The following is a 24,269-nucleotide window of genomic DNA, read 5'->3' on the forward strand; positions in this document are numbered from 1 at the left end:
GGGATCAGTGGTTTGTTAATGTCAATTAACTGCTTAGCTTGGTGACAGCATTAGTCTGTTCAACATCAGCCTTAATGTACATGATGTTACGGAGAGGATGCTTCTTCAATGTCAATCTTTGCTCTTGTGAAATTTATGTAAGCAAAAGATGTGTGTGGAGGGGGGATTAGTTTTCAAGCTGCCATCATGTAGCAGTACAGTATAGAAGAAAGTCACTTTCTAGCTAGTTTGTTCATATTATGAAAAAGCTGAATGCATGGGCTTCTTGAGTACATCAACAGAAATATTGATGAGGTTTTTAAAGTAAAATTATTCAATGGGATCACTAGTGCTTGAGGCTTATGATTTCTAATGAGAGGTGTAAAACTGTGGAAACGACTTTTAAAGTGAATTTGAGAGGATAAGAAAGTCAAGAATACTAAACAGCCACTTTAAAACAAATGAAACACAATTTATATTACAGCAGGTTTCAGCTTGTAGTAGAAAGATACAAACTTATACAATTTTAAGATAGGTAACCTTACTAACACACCACACAAATGTTGCAGCGCCGCATATTTGTTACAATCTTAAATCATGTAGAAAAGTGTCATCTACATTAAAGTGAATTTCAGAACCTATCTTTTCCTTACTCAAATTACAACCTTGTTCAGAAACTCCACACTCATGCACCGAAAAAGCTGTATTTTGTACTATAGTTTATATAACGTAATAGCAAGGGGGAAATCAAACGCTCTCATGGTAGAAAATGACATGTCTTACTCCAGTCTATGAACTTTTGAGATTGTCTATTTGTTTCAACATGTATCTTACATCACTTCAGGATATTACAATTTCAACTACAGTTATATATAAAAAAAGGTATAAAAGGCAGTTAAATTGGCAGGTGTATCAGCTTTTTTAATATAATACAGCCATTTATTTAGATAAGGCTTTTCAGATTTTTCCAGTTACTAAAGATTAAAAATAAAATCGACACAAGGCCTAAAAAGTAATTGCTCACATTGAAAACCACTATCTTTTCCTGCACCAGTAACAAATACTAAAGAACAAGCATTTGTGTGTGCAAATAAGCAAAACAAACACTGGGGGAAGCTCTTGAAATGATATGCCATCAGCTCTCATTCTTAAATCTTTTAGGGGAAATCAACTTCTAAAGTAACACATTCCAATATCAAGAACACCCTTCATTTTCCAAACAAAAATATGTACAGCATAGTAATAGTATGCAATATGCAAAAGCTTTGTGTTGCTGATGGCAACTTTAAACCTCCCTCCCCCCCTCTATTCACAAGTGTACCTCTACTTAAACAATTACATCACCAAGCCTGTTAGTTTTAAGGAGACATATTAAGTCAGAATTTGTGTATCTTTGTGTAGGGGCTCCATTCATTTGACTCAGGACTATAGACTTCAACTGTGTTCAGAAATTCATTGCCATCAAATCCTCCCACTGCATAGATGGTATTCGCCACTGTTGCAAATCCAGCATTGCTCCTTTGGATGGTCATGCTACCCATCATCTTCCATTCATTCTTAGCAGGGTCATACATCTCCACACAGTTAACTGCATGGGAACCATCAAAACCACCACCAACAAAGATTTTTCCTGTCAAGTGAGGAGGAATCAATCATTAGATTATATTATGTATATAGTATATTAGATTAATCATTACATTAAATAAGTATTTACTTTAAAAATAGGAAAATGCATAATAATAATAATAATAATAATAATAATAATAATAATATTACCCACCTCTCCTTAAATCTTGAGGCGGTTAAAACAGCAAGATAAAACACTATTAAAATACATACAACCAATATAGAGAGTTAAAATACTGATTAAAATTGACTCGGTAGGCCTGCCAAAAGAGTTAGGTTGTCAGTGGTATTTTAAAGTCCAACAGCTGATCTAGCTGTCGAAGCTTGTTTGGCAGGTCATTTCAGTTGTAGGATGGCCGATAAAAAGGTCCTCTGGGTGACGGTTGCCAGTCGGGTTCACGCTAGTTGGAGTAAATGTCCACCAGAGACCTAAGGAGCAGGTTTTATGGGAGAAGGCGCGATCCTTTGGTAACCTGGACCCAAACCATGTTAGGGATTTAAAGGTCAAAGCCAACACTTTATACTTTGCCGGGAAACTAATTGGCAACCAGTGGAGTGACTAGTATATGCTCACTCCAGGAAATTCCTGTAACCAATTTGACCATACATTGTATATAGAGGCGAATTGGGATAGTTAAGGTGAATTATTGTTGTTTACAAAACTAGCCACAAAATTTACATAATTTTACTTTTGTACTTTTTAGTTCTTCCATATACTACCAACCTAAATGAATGAAAAATTTCACGCCTCCCACCTCTTCTGTCTTTTCACTTACTCACACATCCTGACTAGGGCTCACCCATTAACTAAGGTCCTACACACCATCTCTTAGTGAACAACCCATATTTTGTCAAAACGTGGCTGGCCTCATAAACATTCAAGAGATCTGTGCCATGCTACTCTTTGTTATTTATTCTAGTGGAGCATGAACTAAATTTAGGTTGTGTAAATAACTGAATATATTTGGAAAGAATGTCTATATGTCTGGCAGTCATAACTTATCAGGGTATCATGGCAGATGCCTCAAAAACTGACTGTTTTGTGTTGCCCAGGTTATAATGATAAGTTTCAAATTCAAATTTCAAACTGAAAGCTTCCTAAAAATCATAAGGGGTGGAAATAAAACAAGAATAAACTCCTAAGCATCAGGATTGCATAAAACATAAATGTTCAGAATCAGCTATCAGCTATTTAGTCTATCCATCATATGTGTAACTAATATGGGTTCTTGTGAAGGCGATCAATCTAGTCAGATATATTCTAGAATCAATGTAACAAGGTAATAGCTATAGACTTCCAGATCTATTTTATGAATTATTCCCCAAAATAGTAATAATCTTGCATTTATCCATGAGTGTATCTTACTTTCATTGTCAACTTTTCATTTGGAACAAGATTTGGCTTAGTCACAGACACATGTCTAAATTATAAGAAAACTTATAATTTTGTGTGCTGATAAGAATCTTGAGAAGGTTTTGAAAAGGGATGGGTATGTTGATAAAATTCGTAAGATTAAGGAGGAGGTAATGTGAGAAAAGAAGTCCCATAGGCCCTCTCTGGAATACTAGGTATATGTTTAGGGAATGCTGTATGCTTAAAAATATAGTAATAATAATATTCTTAAATAAAACAGAACTAAGTGACAGCACGCAAAAGACATCTGAGATGAATCCCTGAAGACTGGGGGCACAGTAATTTGGCAGCAAGAAGAAATCATAAAATTTGGTCAAGTTCTGCAAATTCCTACCATGCTGTTAAAAAACAGTTGGGCGTGCTGCTCTGGAAAACATAGCATAAAAAATCTGCTTGGAAGATGTTAAAAATATCCAGTGGCTTAATTCCAAAATGTTTCAGTGTCATAAGCTATTTTAATTCAAACTCTAATTTCAGTTCCTACAAACTTACCATTGAGTACAGCCACACCAGCTCCACGTCGAGCCACATTCATAGGGGCAATTAGTGTCCAAGTATTGTTCTCTGAATTGTAACGTTCTACACTATTAAGGCAGTTCCAGGATTCAGCCCCTCCAATAATATATAAATATCCATCCAGCTCACATACGCCTGACTGATGTCTACCTATAAATTAAAAACCAAACAAAGATTAAAGATTTAATAGCCCTATCAAGCTGATCCGGCTGTATTAAGAGTCAAAATATTATGACTGGCAAAAGCTCTTAAAGCGGTAGTAGTACATAGTAGCTGGTTAACAGTAACACTGATTCAACACTCAAGTGATTCATGCATTCTACAAAACTAGGTTGTATACTTTTGCTCCCTCAGCACCAATTGATGAATTTTATAACAAGAGACCAAGAAATAATTCTCAGTATATTTTATTTCAAGACAGTAACAAATCTTTATCTCTTCTCACAACTCACTGTGGCACAGAATAATCAATCTAGTGCCTTCCACATTTTTGAATAACAACTCCAGCTGCTGACAATTGGGCCATGCTGACTGGACCTTCATTGAATTCCAGATCAAAATAACCTGCTACAGTAGGGCCTCCCAAGATTACTTTTCTGCTCAAGACAGCTCAATTTCTTATAGATCTTGTTTCTTTTTATAGACATGGTCCCAGGTCACCCAAACTTGATCAGTAAATTATAGACTTACGAATGTTAAGTGAAGCACAGTTTGTCCAAGATTTTGTTACAGGATCAAAGACATCACAGTTTTTCAATCCTTTCTGCCCATATGGATCTGAGCCACCAACAATGTACAGCTTGCCATTCAGGGCACATACACCTGTCCATGCATATAAAGGGGGAAAATTAACAGACTGCTTGAGCAGGTAAAAAGTAGTAGTCTTCATATGTCTTATACCATTTTTACCTGCATTGCAACGGTTAGTCCTCAGTTCTGGGACTGGAGTCCAGTCATCTATCTCTGGATCATACATTTCCCCACAGCTCAAGTCATCTGAGTGGCCATTTGACCCACCAACAACATACAGCTGCCCCTATGTTTTAACAAAATGCAGTGATATTAAAATAATGATCTACTAAATACTGTTAATAAAATACTGCATTGCTACAGCAGTAAATATTTTTTAAATCACAAAATTTCTCAAGACCAAGGGCATACAGCTGCTATGAACCTTTGTCTCTTACTGCATGCCTTTCTGCAAGTGTTTTCAATTATTAGAATCATGCTCTGTCCCAACTAAATCTAAACATTGTAATTGCTACAAATGGAATTTGGCATGTAATTGAGAGCTTTAATATTGCAGGGAAGATGTATAGCTCTCTTAATACACAAGCGTACCATTAGAACTGCCATCTGGAACCGAGCTCTTGGTGTCCTCATTGGTGCGATAAAAGTCCAGCAATCTTTCCGGGGATCGTAGCATTCTACAGTGCGCAAGCATTCTTCTCTGTTATAGCCACCTGGTAGTAACAGAAAGTGTACAAGATGTAGAACCTGGCAGCAGAAACCTGCTTTAAGTTACTCGCCGTCCACAAAACCTTTGCTAGTATAATCTGGCCTTATCTATGTTTAAATACACCAATGGCCTTTTTTACCTGCAGCTATTAGTTTGCCATTAAGCTCTGCTGTTCCCAATCCAGATCGAGCATACTGCATAGGAGACATGGGCTTCTCTACAAGGTCACCGGGCTGAATCTCAAAACTTAAACTTTTCATCAATCGTGGAGTGCTGGTTGGAGAACTTTGAGGACTGTTACGCCCATGAAGGAAAATCACACAAAAAACGCCATCCAGAACAGCAAGACACAGGTAGGTATTATCTGGGGAAGAAGAGAGTGGATTTAATTTTGAAATGTGAACATGATTTTTTCATAGTAAAAGTTGCACCCTTGTTCCAGATGAACTAGGGAGAAACTATAATGCCAATGAATCCCCCTTCTTCCATTTAAGCTGTACTTATGAACAACTACATCTCTTACAAGGGGCACATGGTTGTTCTTTTCATCCTAATTTCTGTATTTGACATGGGGGTACATGATTTAGAGACAAAATTCAGCTTACTTGAGGTCTTCTCTGAAGCAACGATTTTCCATTCGTGTTTAGGAGTCAGCACTGCTGCATTTGGAGAAAGACTTCCCGAAGAACTGCTACTTAACTGCTTGAGATCATTCTCACGGGGTGGCTTTTTCTGCAAAATCAAAAGGCAGCTACAGAAACCTAGCCAGTGCCACACTCTGATCTGCCTTTGTCTCAGAGCTATCTTTTTTCATGGTTGTAGGCCTCAGTTATAAGAATTTCTACCAAGAAACTTCATGAATCAACATTTTAGCAAGATGAAAATGTTTAAGACAACACTCTTCACAAACAATGATTTCTTCCCAAAATTTGATACACTGCCTGTCATTTCTGAATTAGCTGAGTGACTCAGCTACATACAACATTGGCTTTTCAGTGAAGAAAGGACCAAATCACCACATCTGTTCCAACTACAAAGACTGGGGCATTTTACATTAGTTTTAAGGGTGCACAGCCATGGCTGATTACGTCTACACACAAAATCTTTGAAGATTTGTTATTTGAATTCCAGATATTATGTTCTATCAACTATTAAGTTGCCTAATTAATACTTGATATTTTGGTTAGAATAACTGCATTTCCTTAACTATTTTTCACATTCTAGAAACAGGAACCCTATTTGAATCACTCTTGGTGGTCCTTTTTGGAAACCACAAAGACAGATTCCCATCCTTTCTCAAACTGCTTTCCAACTGACACCAGGCATGCATCTGAGCTATTTCATTTTGGCCAATGGTAACCAACTTCTTTTTAGACAATAGTTTTCTTAATCATAAATACCAGCCATATTTGCTTAATGCTCTCATTTTTAATGCAAATTTCAGTTAGCTGCTTTGAAATATTTTATATATATTATCTAAATTTTGGTAAGGGCTGGTTTATAAATTATACATAATATAAATTCTATTTGCCCAATAGTCTATGAGACATGTCATACACAGCCATTTACTTGGGTTTTTTTTTCCAGGTTAACTGAGTACTTCTGCAACATTTCCTCTCATTTGACTCTTTTATTTTTTTTCTATGTACGTGTTTTTCTTCCACCTCTAATTAGCTCAGGAGCTTGTTTTTAATATTGTTTATAAATTCATTTTCCTGTTGAGGAGGTAAGCAACCTCTTGAGTGTTGAAGTATTTTTCTTGCCCCCCCCCCCCCCCCCCCCCCCGGGCAGACCACTTACCCCCTTGACTTTCCCCCTAAAATTTTCACCCAGAAAATGGCAAACTGATAAGAATCTCAACCGAAAGCATTTAAGACTGCTGGTTCAAAATAACTAGTCACTGTTATTTGATGCAGTTATTGGTATCTTCTACTTAAATTAATTATAAAAGCACAATTTCCAATATAGGTAGTTTCTTTAGCACTTAAAGCACATAAATGAAAGGGTGAGAAATCATTCTCATCCTTGAAATGTTAATTTTCACCTTTAGATTCACTTGCATGTGGACAGATGCATTTCACAATATCTTCCAAAATCTGGGTGTATGTGTGATGGGTTTTTACAGAAATAATGAAGTGTTCTTTCCTCATTCTTTAATCTCACTAGGCTGCAATCCTATGCACACTAACCTACAAGTAAGCTCCAATGATTTACGTCGGATCAGATATGGCTAAGCATGTACTGTCAATTGGTAGCTAATTAATAAAGAAGTCTTTAGAGTTAGTAAGTTTATGATGCTACTGTTTGTCTACACTATATCCTGAAGCTTCTTATGTGTCTCTATTATTGTGCACAAGCCCTTGGGAAAGGCAGTTTATTTTGCCATGGTTTCCCAGATTTCTTTCAGTGCATGCATCTACATATATACCAGTTTGTGTTGCATGCACACATACACACATAACAAGCCAACATCCCACACATTTAGTTAAGTCCAAAAGTGAACCCTGAGCTGGGCTTAATATACCCATGCACCGAACACACACTGATTTCGTTGAAACACAGCAAAAAACAAAAAACTAATTAACCAAGACCACATAAGGTACCTGATACAGCTATTTCCCCATCATCTAAAATTAAGTTCTCCCCCTTTCACCACAGAACACAACATTTTAGTTGTGCCATGCTACTACTACTCTAGCCAAGTTTTACCTGAGGTTACCTCAGACCATGTGCACTTTGTACCTGCACAAACTGAATGTGGTCATCATCACTGCCATACACCTCAGCCTGTCCATCTAGCAGATTGCCATCAAGGAGCTTGTGATCAGCTGAGTAGTACAGCGTTTGAACCTGCAAAAACAACAGAACAGCCATGTGGCTACAATCTCCACTGCTATTTAACTATTGGTACACTGTACACCAACTCCATAAGGTTTCCACAGTTCAAGTTCTCTTCTCTCTGTCTAGCAGAATGGCAAAATAAAAAGAAGTTGGTCTCATGTTGACAGATCTTCCACCATTGGATCGAGGATTTTAACTTTCACAACTCAAAAAACAAAACAAAAGACAAACACAAAAATACCAAAGAATCATCTTCAATTTCCTGGACTTCTGTGTTCCCTGAGCCGCAATGTTAAGATATATAACACATAAAGAGGTACATTCTCTTGCAGGTTTCAGTTATTCAGGTTAACAATTTCAACCAGGAATGTTTGTTGATTCCTACAAACAAGCTTATTACAAAGTACATTTTTCTATGTCCAGCTGAAGTATTTAAGTCAAGCACATAAATCAGACACAAGTGGATTCTTTTAAAGTTATATGAAAGTATAAAAAAAGCGAAACTATTTTTGAACTACTACTGGGTGTCATAGAAAATGCATCATAACTGCAAGAGAAACTTGACCAGTTGACATAGGATTCTGAGCAAGTTATTAGATGGGCAAAGAAATATATTAAATTGAATTTGTTACACGATGTAACAAAATTGGAAAAAAAAATCTGTTCCTTGTTTGAAAGTGTCATTCCTGTTTAATTGCGTGGTATGTACCTTGAAAGTAGTTGTTATACTCCAGAAACTTCCTTTTTGTGGCTGCCACAAACTATATTGAATTGGTTGAGACTCAATGAGTTATTCATTGAAAACTGTAACAAAATGTGATGCAGGGTGTCCCGCAAAAAACAAGTTTTTGTAGTTAAATAAACTTTTCCATGTTTTTACAATAGAACCAATTAGGAAATGACATTCATAATCCAGGAACAAAAATCGTGTTACATCGTGTTATCAATCTTGCCATGGTAGATAAGCTGCTCGAAACAATTTAAAATATAATATCTATACTGCAATGGTTGAGATGTTGACATTTCAGATTTTAGATCACACGAACTATAGAGGTTGTGTTTATAAGCAAGGGTATTTCATTATACAAAACTTTTCAAAAGTGAAGATATCCTGTAAAGAAGTAAACACCATTAAACATCATCATCGTTCTCTGCCCACAGCGGATTTTCTTAGGAGAACTGGGGCAGGACTGCTGCTTCTTACACTTGAGGTTTCTTCTATGGTTCTTCAGCGTTGGGTATCCTAGTTTTGTTAATAAACCTATGGGGAGATAAATCAATGGGGAGGAACAATCATTAGAACCTTTTACCTACTATATCTTTCTTTAAGCAAAACCCTGTAAAGGAACACATTAAAAATATAAAGTGAGTTATAAAACCACCTCCCCATTTTAAAAGTGAAATAGTGTGCTCCAAAGTTATAAAGAGGTTTTTTTTTTAAAGAAGAAATAGAAGACCAGAATGAACAGTTTATGCAGCTCACCTGGAGCCCCCTAGTTTCTCAGCTTAGGGACACCTACAGTAAAATTTGAATTCTTCATAGTTTTTTTTTAAGAAAAAAGGAGAAGGAATCATCCTTAAATTCAAAACAATATGTTTACAGCTGGCCAAAACTCATTTTCTTAAAACTAACCTCTTCCATCAGTTCTTCTAGACTGTCTCCATTCTCCCAGATGCTGCGCTGTACCCAGTTGATTACCTTTGTGTACAGTTTGCCATTGCTGGGCAAGCTAACATTTTCTTCAAGCATGACCTCAAGCTAGGATTAAAAACAGAGAATATAGTGGCCACTATGTACACACTTCAGAATATATATTATCATATTTCTTCCACTGTAAGTTGCACCTTAATTTCAGTATCACCAACAAAAAACAAACAAACCATGATACACCTCCAATTTTAAGACACACCCCATTTTAAGATGTTTATATAGAAAGGAAAAGTGTCTTAGAATTGAAGAAACTATATTGAGTCCAATAGCAGCAGCACTTATCCAGAAACTGGAACCGGAAGGGCAAGACATTTCAAGGATTTGTTACATTCTAGTCATCATGAAAAACAAGCTGAAGTAATTCTTATATCCACAAGGGCAGGAATCTTGAAGGGTGGTCCCTACAAAACTGTCCCAAGTTAAAGGAAAACAGCTACAATCTGGGATACAACTGAGACAGAATGTACAATTTATGACATCACAAATTTCCCACACCAGTAATGTTCTTGAATACTGTACAGTATCATTTCTATATCCACTAGTTCATTAATCCACATCTAACAAATTATGTCCCCTCTAGGCATTTTCCAGGTATTCTTGGGGCAGACATCCTTCATTTCAATAGGGTTCACTATTATTTCTGATTTTGTATATTCTAGGAATGTATTTCCTTTAGATACAAGGTACATATTGTATATCCTGTCCCAGAATGGTTTCCAGTTCTCATTTCAGGGCAGTGTGTTGGAGACCACCCCTCACTTTGCTAAGCAATGAATGTAAATTTACAAAAATGTACTACAACCCAGAGACCTTTATAATATGCCTAAACAAAGCTACTTGAAAATATTACATTGTCACTGGTATGTTGAAAATAACATATCAATTAAGGCTACTGGAAATATAAAAGGAAGGTTATTTAATGTTTTGAAATATTATTTTAACTCTCTTATCAACACAGGAATGAAACACACCCTAATAGCACTGAAACATTCTTTGTATCAATCTTCTAGAAAATCCTTTTCCAGACAGTCATAACAATGATGAGGTATAAATTGCCATATTGTGTTTTATAGCCTATTTTGCTATATTTAAAAAAGCCATCCTTTTAATTTAACAACTCTTTGGGTAGCTTGTGTTCTATTCATCTTTGTGAGATGTCATTCAAAGCTACAGAGTACGAGATAAAATTTGGCCAGTATTCGAATTCCAAAACACAATACCTGCAATTTTATATAACACTAATCACTATGTATTTATGAAGTTCTGCCTGGCCATGGAGGTCCCAGGTCCACAAGCTTGAACTTGCAGATGTGTGCTCGCTCAGCCAGTTAGTGGCCAGGAGAGGGAGCTGGGCATCCAGGAACTATTCCAGATCATCTTTTGCCGCCATAAGCAGCCATACCATTCCTGGAGTAATCTGAGAAAGAGGCAGTTGCCCTTTTCTCCTAGATACTGCCCAGGCACTTTGTACCTTGCCAGCTGAGAGTGTGCACCTACTCACTTCAGCAGACTTACAGGGTGACAATGTTTCACAAGGAGCTACTGGACAGTTCCCAGTGCAACAGTCACAAAAAGAAATACCCATATTTATTTGAGTCTAATACACCATTGAATCCAATGCGTACCTCAAATTGCAAAACCCTGAAACCGAAAAACAAAACAAAACAACAAAAATTGCTGGCAAATGTAATGCACAGCGGCAAAAAGTGCACCTTTTCTAATTTGGCCAAAAAAGATGTGCATTACAATTGCTACCGGCTTAGAATTCCTTCTTCAAAAACAAAAGTGTTAGAACACCAAAGCTTCCAGCAACGGAAAAGAAAACTTTGGGATGCAGCTATGCTGTAGAATGAAACCACTTTAACCGCCCTGGCTCACTGTTATGAAATCATGTAGTTTTACAAAGTCTTGAGCTTGAATGCTGATGCCCCACTAAACTACAAATTCCAGGATTGCAAAGCATGGATCATGGTAATTAAATTAGAAGTGACATTCCTCAAATAGGAACTCCAGATGCCAAAAAGGCGGGCATTAGACCTGAGTAAATACGGTTTATTCATTTCATCAACAGAATTCTGGGCCAAATGTTTAAGGCTTTCCCAGGAGCGTAAACTAGTTTAAACACTAGATAAAATAACATCATATTTCCTGATTCCCAGATGAACTGTTACAATAGATAGGTAACTTTTTCACTAGTGTACCATGAGCCAGAGGACTAGCTAAGAAAAATCCTAATGCTGCTTGAAACATGGAAAACCAGCCAACCAGAAGTTTCCCCAAAATTCTTTGTCCAAAAACCAAAATATGTGAGTTGCAGTACTTATGATTTCTAAAAAGATGTTAGTTTATAAGAATATCATCAATTCTTTTTTCCTCAACACATAAAAGATGTATTCTCAAACAAATCAAACCTTGAAATTATGATGAAACCAGAATAGTACTGATTTAACTAAATGGTTTCCCCATATATTTTCAAACTTATTTATTTAATGACATTAGTATGCTGCCCCATTATCAGTTAACACAAACATGGAAATATGGCAGACACTACTTATCTCTTTCTAGTTTGGAAACTAAACAGCCCATAAATATACCAAAGACACTTTGTCTTAGGAGATCAGTTTCCAGTTTGGGCTGGCTTCAATGAAACATGCAGTTTGCCCGAGACATGGAGAAAATAACTCCCTGAATTGGTAAGGTTTGCCAATGTTGACACCAAGAGAATGGAAGGGTGTAATTTCTAAGGTCTATCTTACTTTTGAAGGTACAAAATTTGCTGACCATATGTAGTGGTAGTTATATTCTGTTTCCAAGATGTAAGAGATCTCTTCTTACCACAGATTATGATTCATGATTATTCTACTGTTATACTTCTATCACTAATAATGATGCATATCTTGGTAATTTTTATATTTAAAATAAACCCAACATATAATTCATGTAGGCCTTTTGGAAACCAAAAGATCTACTGTATATGTATAAATCGAGGGCAGGATTTGGGGCCAAAATTATGAATTTTTATATGACCAGTGGATAAGTTGAGAGTCATTCTGTAGATAAGAGGGAACCACTAATGCTACCTCAGTGGGTCCAGTCACTCCTGGCTTCCACTGCCAAAATTTTCCACCCAAGCATTCATAAAGGCCAGAACTGGCACCACAGGTGCTCAGTGTTTCTTTTAGCCTCTTCTGGGACAGATTAAGCTCTTGAAGTTCATCACTCTATTGAGAAATAGTTCAATTTTGTAAGAGTTAGGGTACATTACTCACATTGACTTCTGAACAAACCTACCCAGGTTTTTGGGGCTGATTTTTGATGAAAATTTCAAGCTTTATACATAAGCATATAGGGTAAATAAAGGTAGGTTCTTCACTTGCAAATGATGTCATGCTTAACTTGCATCAGTTACTTATTTAAGTAGCTTTTCTAAAATGCATGTGACTTCCATTTTTCTATCTTTCTGTAGAAGTTTAATATTCCCTGGTAGATTTACAATAGGTCTACAACTTCCAATGCAAACTTCAAAATAGCATGGAGAATACCTTACCTTTAAACGTGGCAGTTTGAGAAATTCCTCCTGGTCAGAAATCTCTAACAAATGCTCCTGGATGTAACCATCTATCTTGTTCAACAAGCGTGAATCGCCCATGTTGCTCGCAAAATTTCGATAGGAGATGCAGCTTTCAACATTCATTTTAGAGAGCAAATAATCTCCACAAACCTTTTACACGTATAAAAAATATTGTTACTAAAATCTCAGTCCTCTTAAAACACCTTGACTTAAATATTTTCTTAGTCTCAATCAGGCCCATGTAATCAACAGAACTTACGTTAAGTACTGATTTACCAAATTTGTATTTATTCCATCTGTCTTCTATAGTTTAGATTAGGACTCTGTTCTAGACCTTTTTAATATATAAATTCTAATTCACCACTCTGCCACTGCACTAAGGTCAGCAGATTAATTTTCCACATTTACATCTCTCCTTGCCTTTGTAGTAGCTTGCTTATACTGATTTAGAACATGCAAAATACAGATTTAGCTTCCTTTATCCAGAATTCTGAAATCTGAAATAATCTAAAATCTAAAACTGTCCACATGAATGGATAAGATAGTAACATCTTTGCTTTCTGATGGTTCAATATACACAAAATGTGTTTTATGCAGAAAATTAGTAAAATATTGTGTATAAAATTACCTTCAGGCTATAAGTAAAGGTATATAGGAAAAATAACTGAAGTTTGTGTTCAGATTGTTTCCCATCTCCAAGATTGAATTAGATATATGCAAACATTCTAGTCCCAAGCATTCTGGATAAGGGATATCAACCTGTAGTTGTCTGCTTCTCTGAGTAATCTTTAATTGTGATAATGTTATAAAACCTCCAGAGAAATGAGGAATTATTTCATGTCTTTAAAGGGGTGACAGTAATATCATTTTCACCAAAGAAGCTATCAACTCATTGTTTTGAAATCAAGACTGAATATAGCTAGTGTTTCTTTACTGGGAAATATATATTGCCATGCAAATTTTGTTGATCCTTAAAATATCCCAAGTCCTCTGTCAGCTGGTATTCTGTAACGCATGGATTGACAACAATCCCTAAATGCCTATGTACTATCTTTTCCAATTAGGAAAAAAATGTAGTCATTATATCTATGGTTTCCCCATTCACACTCATTACATTTGTCTACGCCATCACAAATTTTAATTGTTTAATACATTTAAAAAATGTTGGGTGAAATAGGCCCCAGAGTTCTGAGGGTTATTCAATAGGCCAACAATTACTGAAAAAAAATGACTCTTGATTGTGATCACTGCCAATTTTAATGTATAAATGAAATGGAAAGGGCTTTAGTGCCTAAGTATAATACATTATCCACCCTCAAACACAAAACAGATCTATTCAGAAATTTTAGGTGCTTCTTCATGCTAAATGCGGCCCTTCCTCAAACTACACAAATCAAGCTAACCAACATATTTTATAGCACTGAAATTTTGTACCTGCTTAACTCTCTCCATCTTCAGTTTCTTTGCTGCCGAGTATACATCTTTGACCAATTCTTTATCAGCCTTCAATCTATTAAAATTACACAGTTGTGTTTAGGATTTTTGCTGGGGAAATCATTAAGATACACTGTCTACTAAATGTGAACCAAATTTCAAAATCACTTACTGAGCAGTGTAGGCATAATTTAACAAGACCTCGACAGCTTCTGGGTTAAGATCATCAAACTTTACATGGGAAACTCCATGAGAATCACTGTCACTGTTGAAGATTTCAAACAGGTAAGGACTGCAGCAAGCTAGTACTGCTCTGTGTGCCAGCATCTCATGTCCACATACCTTTATTAAAATAAGACCAGATACTCCTGTTTGAACTGCATATACATAAACTTATATTACAAACCTCTAAAGTGAATTACAGGTTGATTTTTTAAAAATCACTTTATGCACTGACTTAATCAGAATTATAAAGCTCCTGGTTAAATTTCAGGAAGCAGGACTTATAGTATTTAACTTTTGTTTCATCATAATGATATAATTTTACAAATTAAAAATAACTCTTTCTAGTAATGTCCAGACAGCACTAAATACATGCATAGAAATATGAAAGTTTATGTTAAACCACTTCATAATCTCACTTTAAGGTTAAAATTACTAGCAAAAATAAAATATCTGATTTTAACACAACTATAATCAAATCTGAGTTTGCCAGACTCAAAAATGCAAAAAACAATTGCCAGTCTGTAAAATTACCTGGAGTCTAACATCACAAAATTGACCACTTTTGCGCAAAGCATTTAGTTTGGCAACAGATGACTCAATAAAGTTTTCATCTTCGAACATCAAATAGCCATTAGGGATCATTTTGCTGTGTCTGTGGCTGAAAGTGAGGAAAAAAGTTTGTCAAGGGCATTTTAATTTTCTTCAAGCACAAATTTCTTCAGACTATAATTCTATGCATGCCGCTGGGAATAAGCTCTAGTGAAAAATTTTGAATAAATATGCACATAATTTCAGAGCATTTTTTCCTTCAATGTACCCAGCAGGATACTTAAACTTAAATAGCTAAATATTTTTTTTATCAAAAATAAAAAATAGTGTTTTCCATTCAGTACAAGGTTTGAAAAACAATTTCTAGTTTTTATGCCAAGTTTTCCCCATTTGGTTATGTAGAAATTAGTCTACATCATAATTACTGTATTGACCTACCATGAATTTTGTACTGGTCAACTGTACATATGTGTACTATGATACACTTGACAAGGAGGAGGACTGAACTCTATTGATCCTTATACCAATCTCTATGTAAATAGGTATTGTGCATAGTCTGAGTGTAAATCAAGTATTCATCTCAGTGGAGTAAGAATTCTTTTAAATAAATGGTGAAACCTAAGCACTGTGGAAATGAACACTACAAGTAGCTATCAGTGCTGTGTTATGATAACAGTTTACATGACTCCAGTTCTCCATTATGACATTTAAAAATATTATTTATATCTCGCTTTTTCTCTTCACAAGGAGACTCAAAAGCTGAAGCCTAGATCAACCAGTTATTGGTGCTTTATGCTTAATTTTGTATTTGTTCTGTATAAGGTTCTTATTAAGGATACTCTTTCAAGAACTAGTAAGTCACTTTAATATGTTATTTCCACAATATAGAGGAGAGCTACATCATCCTTGCTTTTAAGGACAAAATATGAGGAATAAATAGTGAAAGTAACTGAAGTGAAGACAAAGGGATGGGGAACTGTCCTTTCTTTTACAGTCATATTTCAATATATAGTATATTATGATTGGAATTCCAATTGTATTTCTTGATAAACAGCTTACCAAGTGAAGATATTTTATCTGTTCGTTGAGAGCTAGCTACAATGAAATATTCACCAGTTTTCTCAACTTTTTTTTTTAAAAAAAATAGTCACTTTACAGTATCAGCATATAGGCAATATCTATGCACTTGAGTATTACAGAATTTACATGTATATTCCACATCATAGGGAATTACTGCAGAGTATATTTGTGTAAAAGCTTACCAAATTAGCTTATGTTGCAATTTTATAGATCTTAAATATTCTGAAATCCTGCTTTGTGTTAATACAGAGCACGTCAATTTATATTCTTTTGTAGTTGAACAGCAACTTCAAAAAATGCAGCTGTGTCTTCTCAACTGTTGACTCCAAAACTACCAGGCTTCAAAACGATGTAATCAAGTCCTTAAAAGCTATAGACATGAATTTCTTCTGTGATAGTCATTCATCATACTCTGCAATTGAAAATAGGTATTAAATAGATAAATTTAGATTGGTGTATATTTAGAAATAATTTAGAACTTCAATTTCACACAACAGAAATGAAAGCTGGACTAATATTTTCCTTCTAGAATCAAACAGTGTTAATTAACATAGTTATATGTTTTCAAGTTATGGAAATCATAGAAGCTTAAAATAAGAGTTGGAAGAGACAACTTGGACTATCTAGTCCAAACCCCTGTCCTGCAGAAAAAGCACAATCAAAGCACCGACAGGTGGTCCACAACAGATTGTTAGTATTTATTTATTTGCAGCATTTATATACCGCCTTCCTCCCCTAGGGGACCCAAAGCAGTTTACAACAATGAAGATATTGTTAAAAATGTAAAAAAAACCCATAGCATTTAAAACATCCCAAGTAAAAAACAGATTGAAACATTGCAGGTAAAAAGAATTAAAATCACACAATCCAAAAGCATCGATCCAAGGCCAGTCCAATGTCATTTCTTCATTGCAGGTATGGTTAATGTCTCTTATTGCTGTTTAGTAAAGGCTTGATCCCACAAACAGGTTTTTCGTTTCTTCCTAAAGACCATGAGGGAGGGCGCAGATCTGATGTCACTGGGGAGGGAGTTATATAGCCTGGGGACCACCAGTGAGAAGGCTCTGTCTCTCATCCCCGCTAATCATGCCTGTGAAGGAGGTGGGATCGAGAGCAGGGCCTTCCCAGATGATTTTAGATTTCAGGTGGGCCCGTAGGGGGAGATATGTTCGGACGGATAAGATGGGCCCGAACCGTCTAGGGCTTTATAGGCCAAGGCCAGCACTTTGAATTGTGCCCGGAAGCAGACTGGCAGCCAGTGGAGCTGGTGTAAAAGAGGAGTTATGTGCTCCCTGTACCCTGCTCCATTTAGCAATCTGGCAGCCATACACTGGACTAGTTTAAGCTTCCGAGCAGTCTTCAGAGGCAACCCCACATGGGGGACAGTATTGAGCCCTGTGGGAACCCAGAAGTCAATGGCTGTGGGGCCCAGTAGGTGTCCCCCAGCAACACCTTCTGGGTATGACCCTCCAGGAAGGACTGGAGCCACTGTAGAATAGTACCTCCAAGACCCATTCTCGCGAGGCGTCCCAGGAGGATACCGTGGTCTACAGTATCGAAGACAATTCTACACAAATTATGTTGACAAAAATATGTTTACCCCAAAACTAGCAAACTTCATCTAAAGACTGCATGTCTTTAATATCTGTGCTCTAAAATTCAAAATGTTACCTCCTACAGCACTTTAGTTACAGTTTTTGGCATGGTAATTGATACAAGACTTTTGAACACAGGTCAGCTCAAAGGGCAGCCCCTCTTTTGGACTAAAGTTCAAATCATGCTTTAAATAAATATCTCAAAGTCCTTATGCAAAGCACTAGACAAAGACCTGATGTATGGTAAGTTGCACAAGTAATAAAAACAAGTACAAGAATGGCAAGTCATATGCAACTGGCCAAAGTGCAGAACAAAACAATAATGGAGTAATTTTAGGATCATGAACAATGGGAGAAGTGGACAGGATTTTTGCAAGAACAAGAATGCTATATAGAATATTTAGGAAAGGAAAAGGCTCTCTACAAGGCGAGTCAAGTAAAATTCTTTCCAATCTTGTTTCCAGCTTGGCTTTGAATCTAGAACTGCCCAGTGAATGGCTGGTACTGATTATGAACCTCTCAGGTGCTTTGGTATTAATGGGATATGGTATCTTATGGGCTATGGTGCTCAGATGGATGAAGTGCATTTTGTAAATCTGTTCCACTGGACAGATTTCGAAGGATACTGCTGGGGGCTCCTACTCTATGCTATGGACATTAGCATCTGGGGGGCCACAGGGATCTTCCTCTCCAGCTTTTCCACATCTACGTATAGCACCAGAGATTTGAGATTAAATGTTACCAGTCTGTGGACAATACACAGATCTCTCTATTGTTTTCATATGTTGACCTTGAGGAAGAAATGATAGCTCTGAACTGAAGGATGAGCACAAGTTGTTGGTCTGTATGGGTGTTTGTGCATTGGAAAGAGGGAATTCAGTCCTTTTCCATGATGTTCAAACGATGACACACACACACACAGTCTGAATTTTTCCAGCTTACCTCATACATGAAGGAAGTAAGCTCAATCTAAGTCATTTATTCTATACAATACAGCCAATGTGTTCAAGTGCAAAAGGGGGAGGGTGCACTTCGCCTTCCAGCAGTACCGCAAAGCACTGCACCCATACATCTTCATTTTTTTTCCTTTTTTGTTAGTAAAAGTGCTCCAATATTCCCTAGACATGAAGGGGCATTTTTACCAAGTTCTCCCCAGCATAAGACATAAGAAGTCGATTCAAGGATTTCCCGCAACAAAAACCTACATTGGAACAGTGCAAAATAGAAGGAGTTGGCAACCAGGGAATAGAGACACATGGTTTCAAGTTTGCACTTTGCCCATCCATTCAAACAGGTTCAATTATCACAATGTGCTCCATGTAGGGCTGATATGTCTGCATTTGACTGTAGTCAATTCCATATTGTAGATAACAAAACCAAATACTTAATATCCAGGTGCTGCCCTATATTATGCTTTATGCAGTAGTGTGATACTAGAGGACAGTTTAAACCAGTGGTTCTTAACCTGTGGGTCCCCAGATGTTTTGGCCTTCAATTCCCAGAAATTCTAACAGCTGGTAAACTGGCTGGGATTTCTGGGAGTTGAAGGCCAAAACACCTGGAGACCTATAGGTTGAGAACCACAGGTTTAAATGGACGTGATTGCAAGGGGCAAACAATTTTGGAAAAACTACCAGATATTGAAGACACACGCAATACCAATCTTTAACTGGGAATAATAATATATTTAGATTTTGAGAATTTGTATGCTTTTGGAAGAATCAAAGAAAAGTAAACATAAACAGCATGACAAATGAAAAAGGAATCTAAAAAACACATCAAAATACAAGTTTTCAAAATACTATGAAGTTTCACCATGAAGTCACTAAAAGAACCAATGGATCCATACCAGTATACAGCTATACTGTACTTTAACTGAAACATCATACTTGTTGAGCAATCAATAATGCCCAGTAGATAGCCTTGGAGCTTTTAGCAAAATCAGTATCATGACCCAGCAATTGCCAGTACTGCAATGGTTACCTGGTAATAATTGGTTGTGGTTCACGACTAGGCAATGTTGGGTGAGACTATGCAGTGTTGAATGCAGTGGTCCTGAGATCCATCTGCCTTACTAAACTTTTCATTTTCAAACCTTCCAGCTTAAAGCATGAAAACCTTTTACCAGTGAGAACTTTGATGAGTAGGGGAGCTGAATGCTGCTTTTTCACGTTATCTAAAACAGGGGGTGGATCATGTGACTCTTCTTGAGCACAATTCCCAGTGAGCGCTATGCTGGGCACTGCAGTCTAACATCTGAAGAACACTCCGTATCTCTATCTAAAATGTGCTTAGTAAGATTTCATTTCAATTTGGTTTAATTTGTTTTGAGTGTTCCGTTTATATCAGGTTTATTTGTATTTATATTCAGTAGGGCTGATTTATTTTGTCAAAAGACCACTTTATATGATCATTTATGAGTTTGTAGAAATTTAAAAACTTCCATGTACCTTAAATTGCTTGCACTCTGTAAACTATACAGACTTTTTTAACTCAGCCATTTCAAGGCTAACTTTAAATGGCTAGAAAAAAGAACAAAAGATACTGTCTTCCTTCTTTCTTCAATACACATAAAAAGTTGTGAAGTGTTGCTACCTAGATACACTTCAAACCCAGGTTAAAAAAGTGTTCATCACTTTTATTTTCTAATTAATATTATTATCCCCCCTATTTCAAGTGAAATTGCTTTCCAAATACGAGTCTCCTGAAATTCTACATTATTTCCATCTGTTTCAGTGACAGATTTGGAAGGCCATCTACTTCAATCTCTTCACCTACTTCAATCTCTTCACTATGTAACTGCTCATCTCAGATTTTGAGATTTACAATTCAGCAATTGATTGAAGAGGGTCTTTTCTAGCTAGGACTAGAAACTGGGTTTAGGGGGGGGGGGGGGGAATCAGAAAATATCTGACAATCCAAGATCAAATGGAGAAAATATAAAGCTCAAATAGTTTGAAAATGTTAAAATGTCACATATATTTAAGGCTACCCACATATCTAACTAAAATGAAAAAAGAAACATGTATAAAATAAATGCATAGTACAAAAGAAACAGGGTTTGCTCTCTTTGATGTTTGATAGACTGTGTAACTGCAGTTGTTTTCTAATAGTCTTTCTGTCTCTGGGACACACCGTAACTACTTTGGGATTGGCCACCACACTTTTCTTCTAGCCAATCATATTTCCACCACAGCAAATATATTGGAGCAGATGCTTTTCAATCTCATGAGCTTGGCAACAGGATATAGCAATGTGGTTAAGGAACAAAAGGCATAGCAGAAAAAGAAAAACCCACTGAACTCTCATTAGAATGAACAATTCACACTCTATAATTATTTTCTTGGCTTCCTGGCAATTCCTGACATCTAAATCACTGCCAATTGTCTTTTTCCTTCTGAATAAAGATGTGCCCTCCCCCCCTGGCAACGCAACTTGAAACAACATACTCTGGTTTCCCATAAGCTTTACAAAGCCAACCATTTTCAGAGAGGGCTATAATGTGGAACAGTATGTACTATGGGGTGATTATGTTGCAAGTTTTTCAAGTTGTTGGAATAGGCCTGGGCTCCCTTGAATCCATTTTAGGAAAACACTTTCTTGCCTGTTGTATAACTCAGATTCACTGAAAACACTGGAAACCTTGGTTTCATGTTGTTCCCTTCACTGCTCAATTGCGCAGAAGAAATTACTGTCCTGTTTACTTGGTGGCATTGCATTTAAAGCACTATAAGCATCACTGTGCTTTGAAGGCACTGAAATACAAATCCTTTGAATATGTTTTCAACAGAAATAATTTATTCATTTCCCACAGAAAAACCTAGCAAGTCACAGAGACTGTCCAGTCTCATTGCCACAATATAATTGTTGTCACTGCCAAGCAATAACAGTGAACCGGGTTACACCCACCACTGCAACCATTTGTTATGGTGGATAGGGCAGTGCACAAAGGTCTTCTCCTTTTTATTATCAGAAGAATGCTGTACCTCTACGTATCTCAAATGCAAGCAAGCTGAATTCTGATGGGGGTAGCAGGACAATCAGAACTGAAACATTAGGATGGAATGCCCATTAAACATTAGAGCCTAAGGGTTTTGTAATCAGTCCTTTGATTAATTTTAATATTTAATTTTTAATGTTCTAACTTATAAATCACTTAATTGTTAATTTTACACTTTTGGACCGTTTCAGATATCTCTGAAATCCCATTGTTGGGAGAAAGGTGGAAAATAAATGAACAACAATAACATAGAATGACAAACTACTGACCCAAATTAAGTACTTACTGGTCTACTACTGCTTCTCTTATCTTGCTATTGCATAGCTACACGAAGCACCCCACAGAAATCACATTAATCTACAAAAAGCCCCTGCAAGGTCTGGCACTATTTGTGCTTCCTTGTCTATTTCCACCCTCACATTATTGCAGTTTTGTGGGTTCTTAAACCTTCTCACTCATGTCAATCTCAAATCCTTTCCTGACTACCCTTAGATTACTTCAGTATTTCACCACAGCAGCAAAATTGTTATATGCACGAAGATGGTAGAATTCTGAATGACCTACTATAGATAAGTGGCTGTCGAAATTGACAACTTGGGTGGAAATGGATAAATCATCAACTTGTTTGACTGGAGAAAGGTCATGAGTGACTTTTCAGTAAAGGTGCTCATCTCCATTTCTAAGCTGAATAGCTTTGTCCAAAGACACCTCCAAGGTCATGTAGCTGGCATGACTGCATGGAACACTGTTACCTTCCCACTGGAGCGGTACATATTGATCTACTCACATTTGCATATTTTTAAACTGCTAGGTTAGCAGAATCTGGGGCTAACAGTGGGAGCTCACTCCGCTCCCTGGATTTGAACTGCCGACCTTTCGGTCAGCATGTTCAGTGGTTTAATCTGCTCCACCACCGGGGGCTCTTTTTTTACAAAAAATAATAAAATCAAACATTAACTTCTGGGTTTGATGGCTAGTTAGGATTGATCATGGAAAGAAGGGTATGAACTTTAAGGGTTAGTGGAGAAGCAATGAAAATTGACACATAAACCTATATACGTCTGATCTTCCTGATGAGGAAGATCGGAAGTCATTTTTTTCTTCAATCTTTATTTTCTATACATTTATTGTACTGTTCTAACCTATAATAATGTCAAGCTAACTTTGTACTTAAAAATACATTATTAACTATACCCTCAATTCGCTTCTGACACATTAAGCTACACCTTAATAAGAAAAATGATTTCTTAAAGAAAGTCAACCCCGCCCACATCACTTTTCTGAGCACACTGCACTCAAGGCAGCTTCCTTTGAAATCCCGGGGGTCGCCATGTGTCGATTAATGGCAACTGCACAAATTTCATAGTGATTTCTTAGCTGCCTGTTGCCTTATTATGGTGCCTCCTTGAATTCCCTACACTTCTCTGAAGCAAGGTTTCGCCAGTCCCTTCCCCTGAAACACAGCCTACTACAGCCCCTGGAGGAGCCCCCGGTGGAGCCCCCGGTGGAGTTGTGGGTGACTTGTGACTTGAAGGTTGGGCTGCTGATCTGCAAGCTGCCAGGTTCGAATCTCACCCAGGGAGAGCGCGGGTGAGCTCCCTCTATCAGCTCCAGCTCCATGCGGGGACATGAGAGAAGCTTCCCACAAGGATGGTAAAACATCAAAAACATCCGGGCGTCCCCTGGGCAACGTCCTTGCAGACGGCCAATTCTCTCACTCCAGAAGCGACTTGCAGTTTCTCAAGTCGCTCCTGACACGAAAAAAACCCCCCCAAAAAAACACAGCCCCTGGAATTCGTTGGTGGTTTCCCATCCAAGGACTAGCCGGGGTGACCTTGCTTAGCATCCAATATCAACGGGAAATAATTCCCGCTGCCTCCAAGGGTGTTTGGGCCTTTCCTACCTGGTCTCTTTCGCCGCAGACGACAGCACTCATATTGAGAAGGTCCAGGCTGCAGGAGAGGAAAGGAGGCTTGCAAGGCGTCGTGAGGGCCGACGCGTCACCTTCGGAGGGGCTGCAAGGGAAAAGGGGGCCAAAGGGGACCCGAAGAAGAAAGAAAGAAAGAAAATGAGGGCGGAGGAGCGGGAAGAAGAATGAGCGAGAAAGGCGCGCGAAGGACTGACAAGGAACACGTCACCGCTGACGAGGCAGCTGAAGGTGGGGGGGAGTGTCAGGAAAGAAAAGCCGGGCCCTCGCGTACAACCACGTCCTCGTCCTTCTCCGGCGCCAACCACTCGCCTTCTGCGGCTACCGCAGTTCTAAAGCTGG

General features: G+C 37.4%; 1 protein-coding gene across 1 annotated transcript; it reads right to left on the reverse strand.

Moving 5' to 3' along the window:
- Positions 1–430: 430 nt before the first annotated feature.
- Positions 431–24,269, reverse strand: ivns1abp (influenza virus NS1A binding protein). The gene is made up of 15 exons (XM_003223414.4): positions 23,904–24,269; positions 16,588–16,817; positions 15,308–15,434; positions 14,724–14,893; positions 14,552–14,627; positions 13,094–13,267; positions 9,469–9,594; positions 7,737–7,844; positions 5,600–5,726; positions 5,134–5,358; positions 4,877–4,998; positions 4,445–4,571; positions 4,226–4,357; positions 3,512–3,685; positions 431–1,609 (listed from the first exon to the last, which is right to left on the reverse strand). The coding sequence occupies exons 3-15, from the start codon at positions 15,416–15,418 to the stop codon at positions 1,356–1,358; spliced, it is 1,926 nt and encodes a 641-aa protein (XP_003223462.1). The 5' UTR covers positions 15,419–15,434; positions 16,588–16,817; positions 23,904–24,269; the 3' UTR covers positions 431–1,355.

Source organism: Anolis carolinensis, chromosome 4 (assembly GCF_035594765.1).
Source record: "Anolis carolinensis isolate JA03-04 chromosome 4, rAnoCar3.1.pri, whole genome shotgun sequence".
In the NCBI taxonomy this organism is placed as follows: domain Eukaryota; kingdom Metazoa; phylum Chordata; class Lepidosauria; order Squamata; family Dactyloidae; genus Anolis; species Anolis carolinensis.

Excerpts from the sequence above, each read along its gene's own strand:
- ivns1abp (XM_003223414.4), bottom strand. The coding sequence starts at position 15,418 with ATGATCCCTAATGGCTATTTGATGTTCGAAGATGAAAACTTTATTGAG. Across the intron at positions 5,727-7,736 it reads ACCACATTCAGTTTGTGCAG|AAAAAGCCACCCCGTGAGAA; the intron begins GTACAAAGTGCA and ends TTGATTTTGCAG. Across the intron at positions 3,686-4,225 it reads CTGTGCTTCACTTAACATTC|GTAGACATCAGTCAGGCGTA; the intron begins GTAAGTCTATAA and ends TTTAATTTATAG.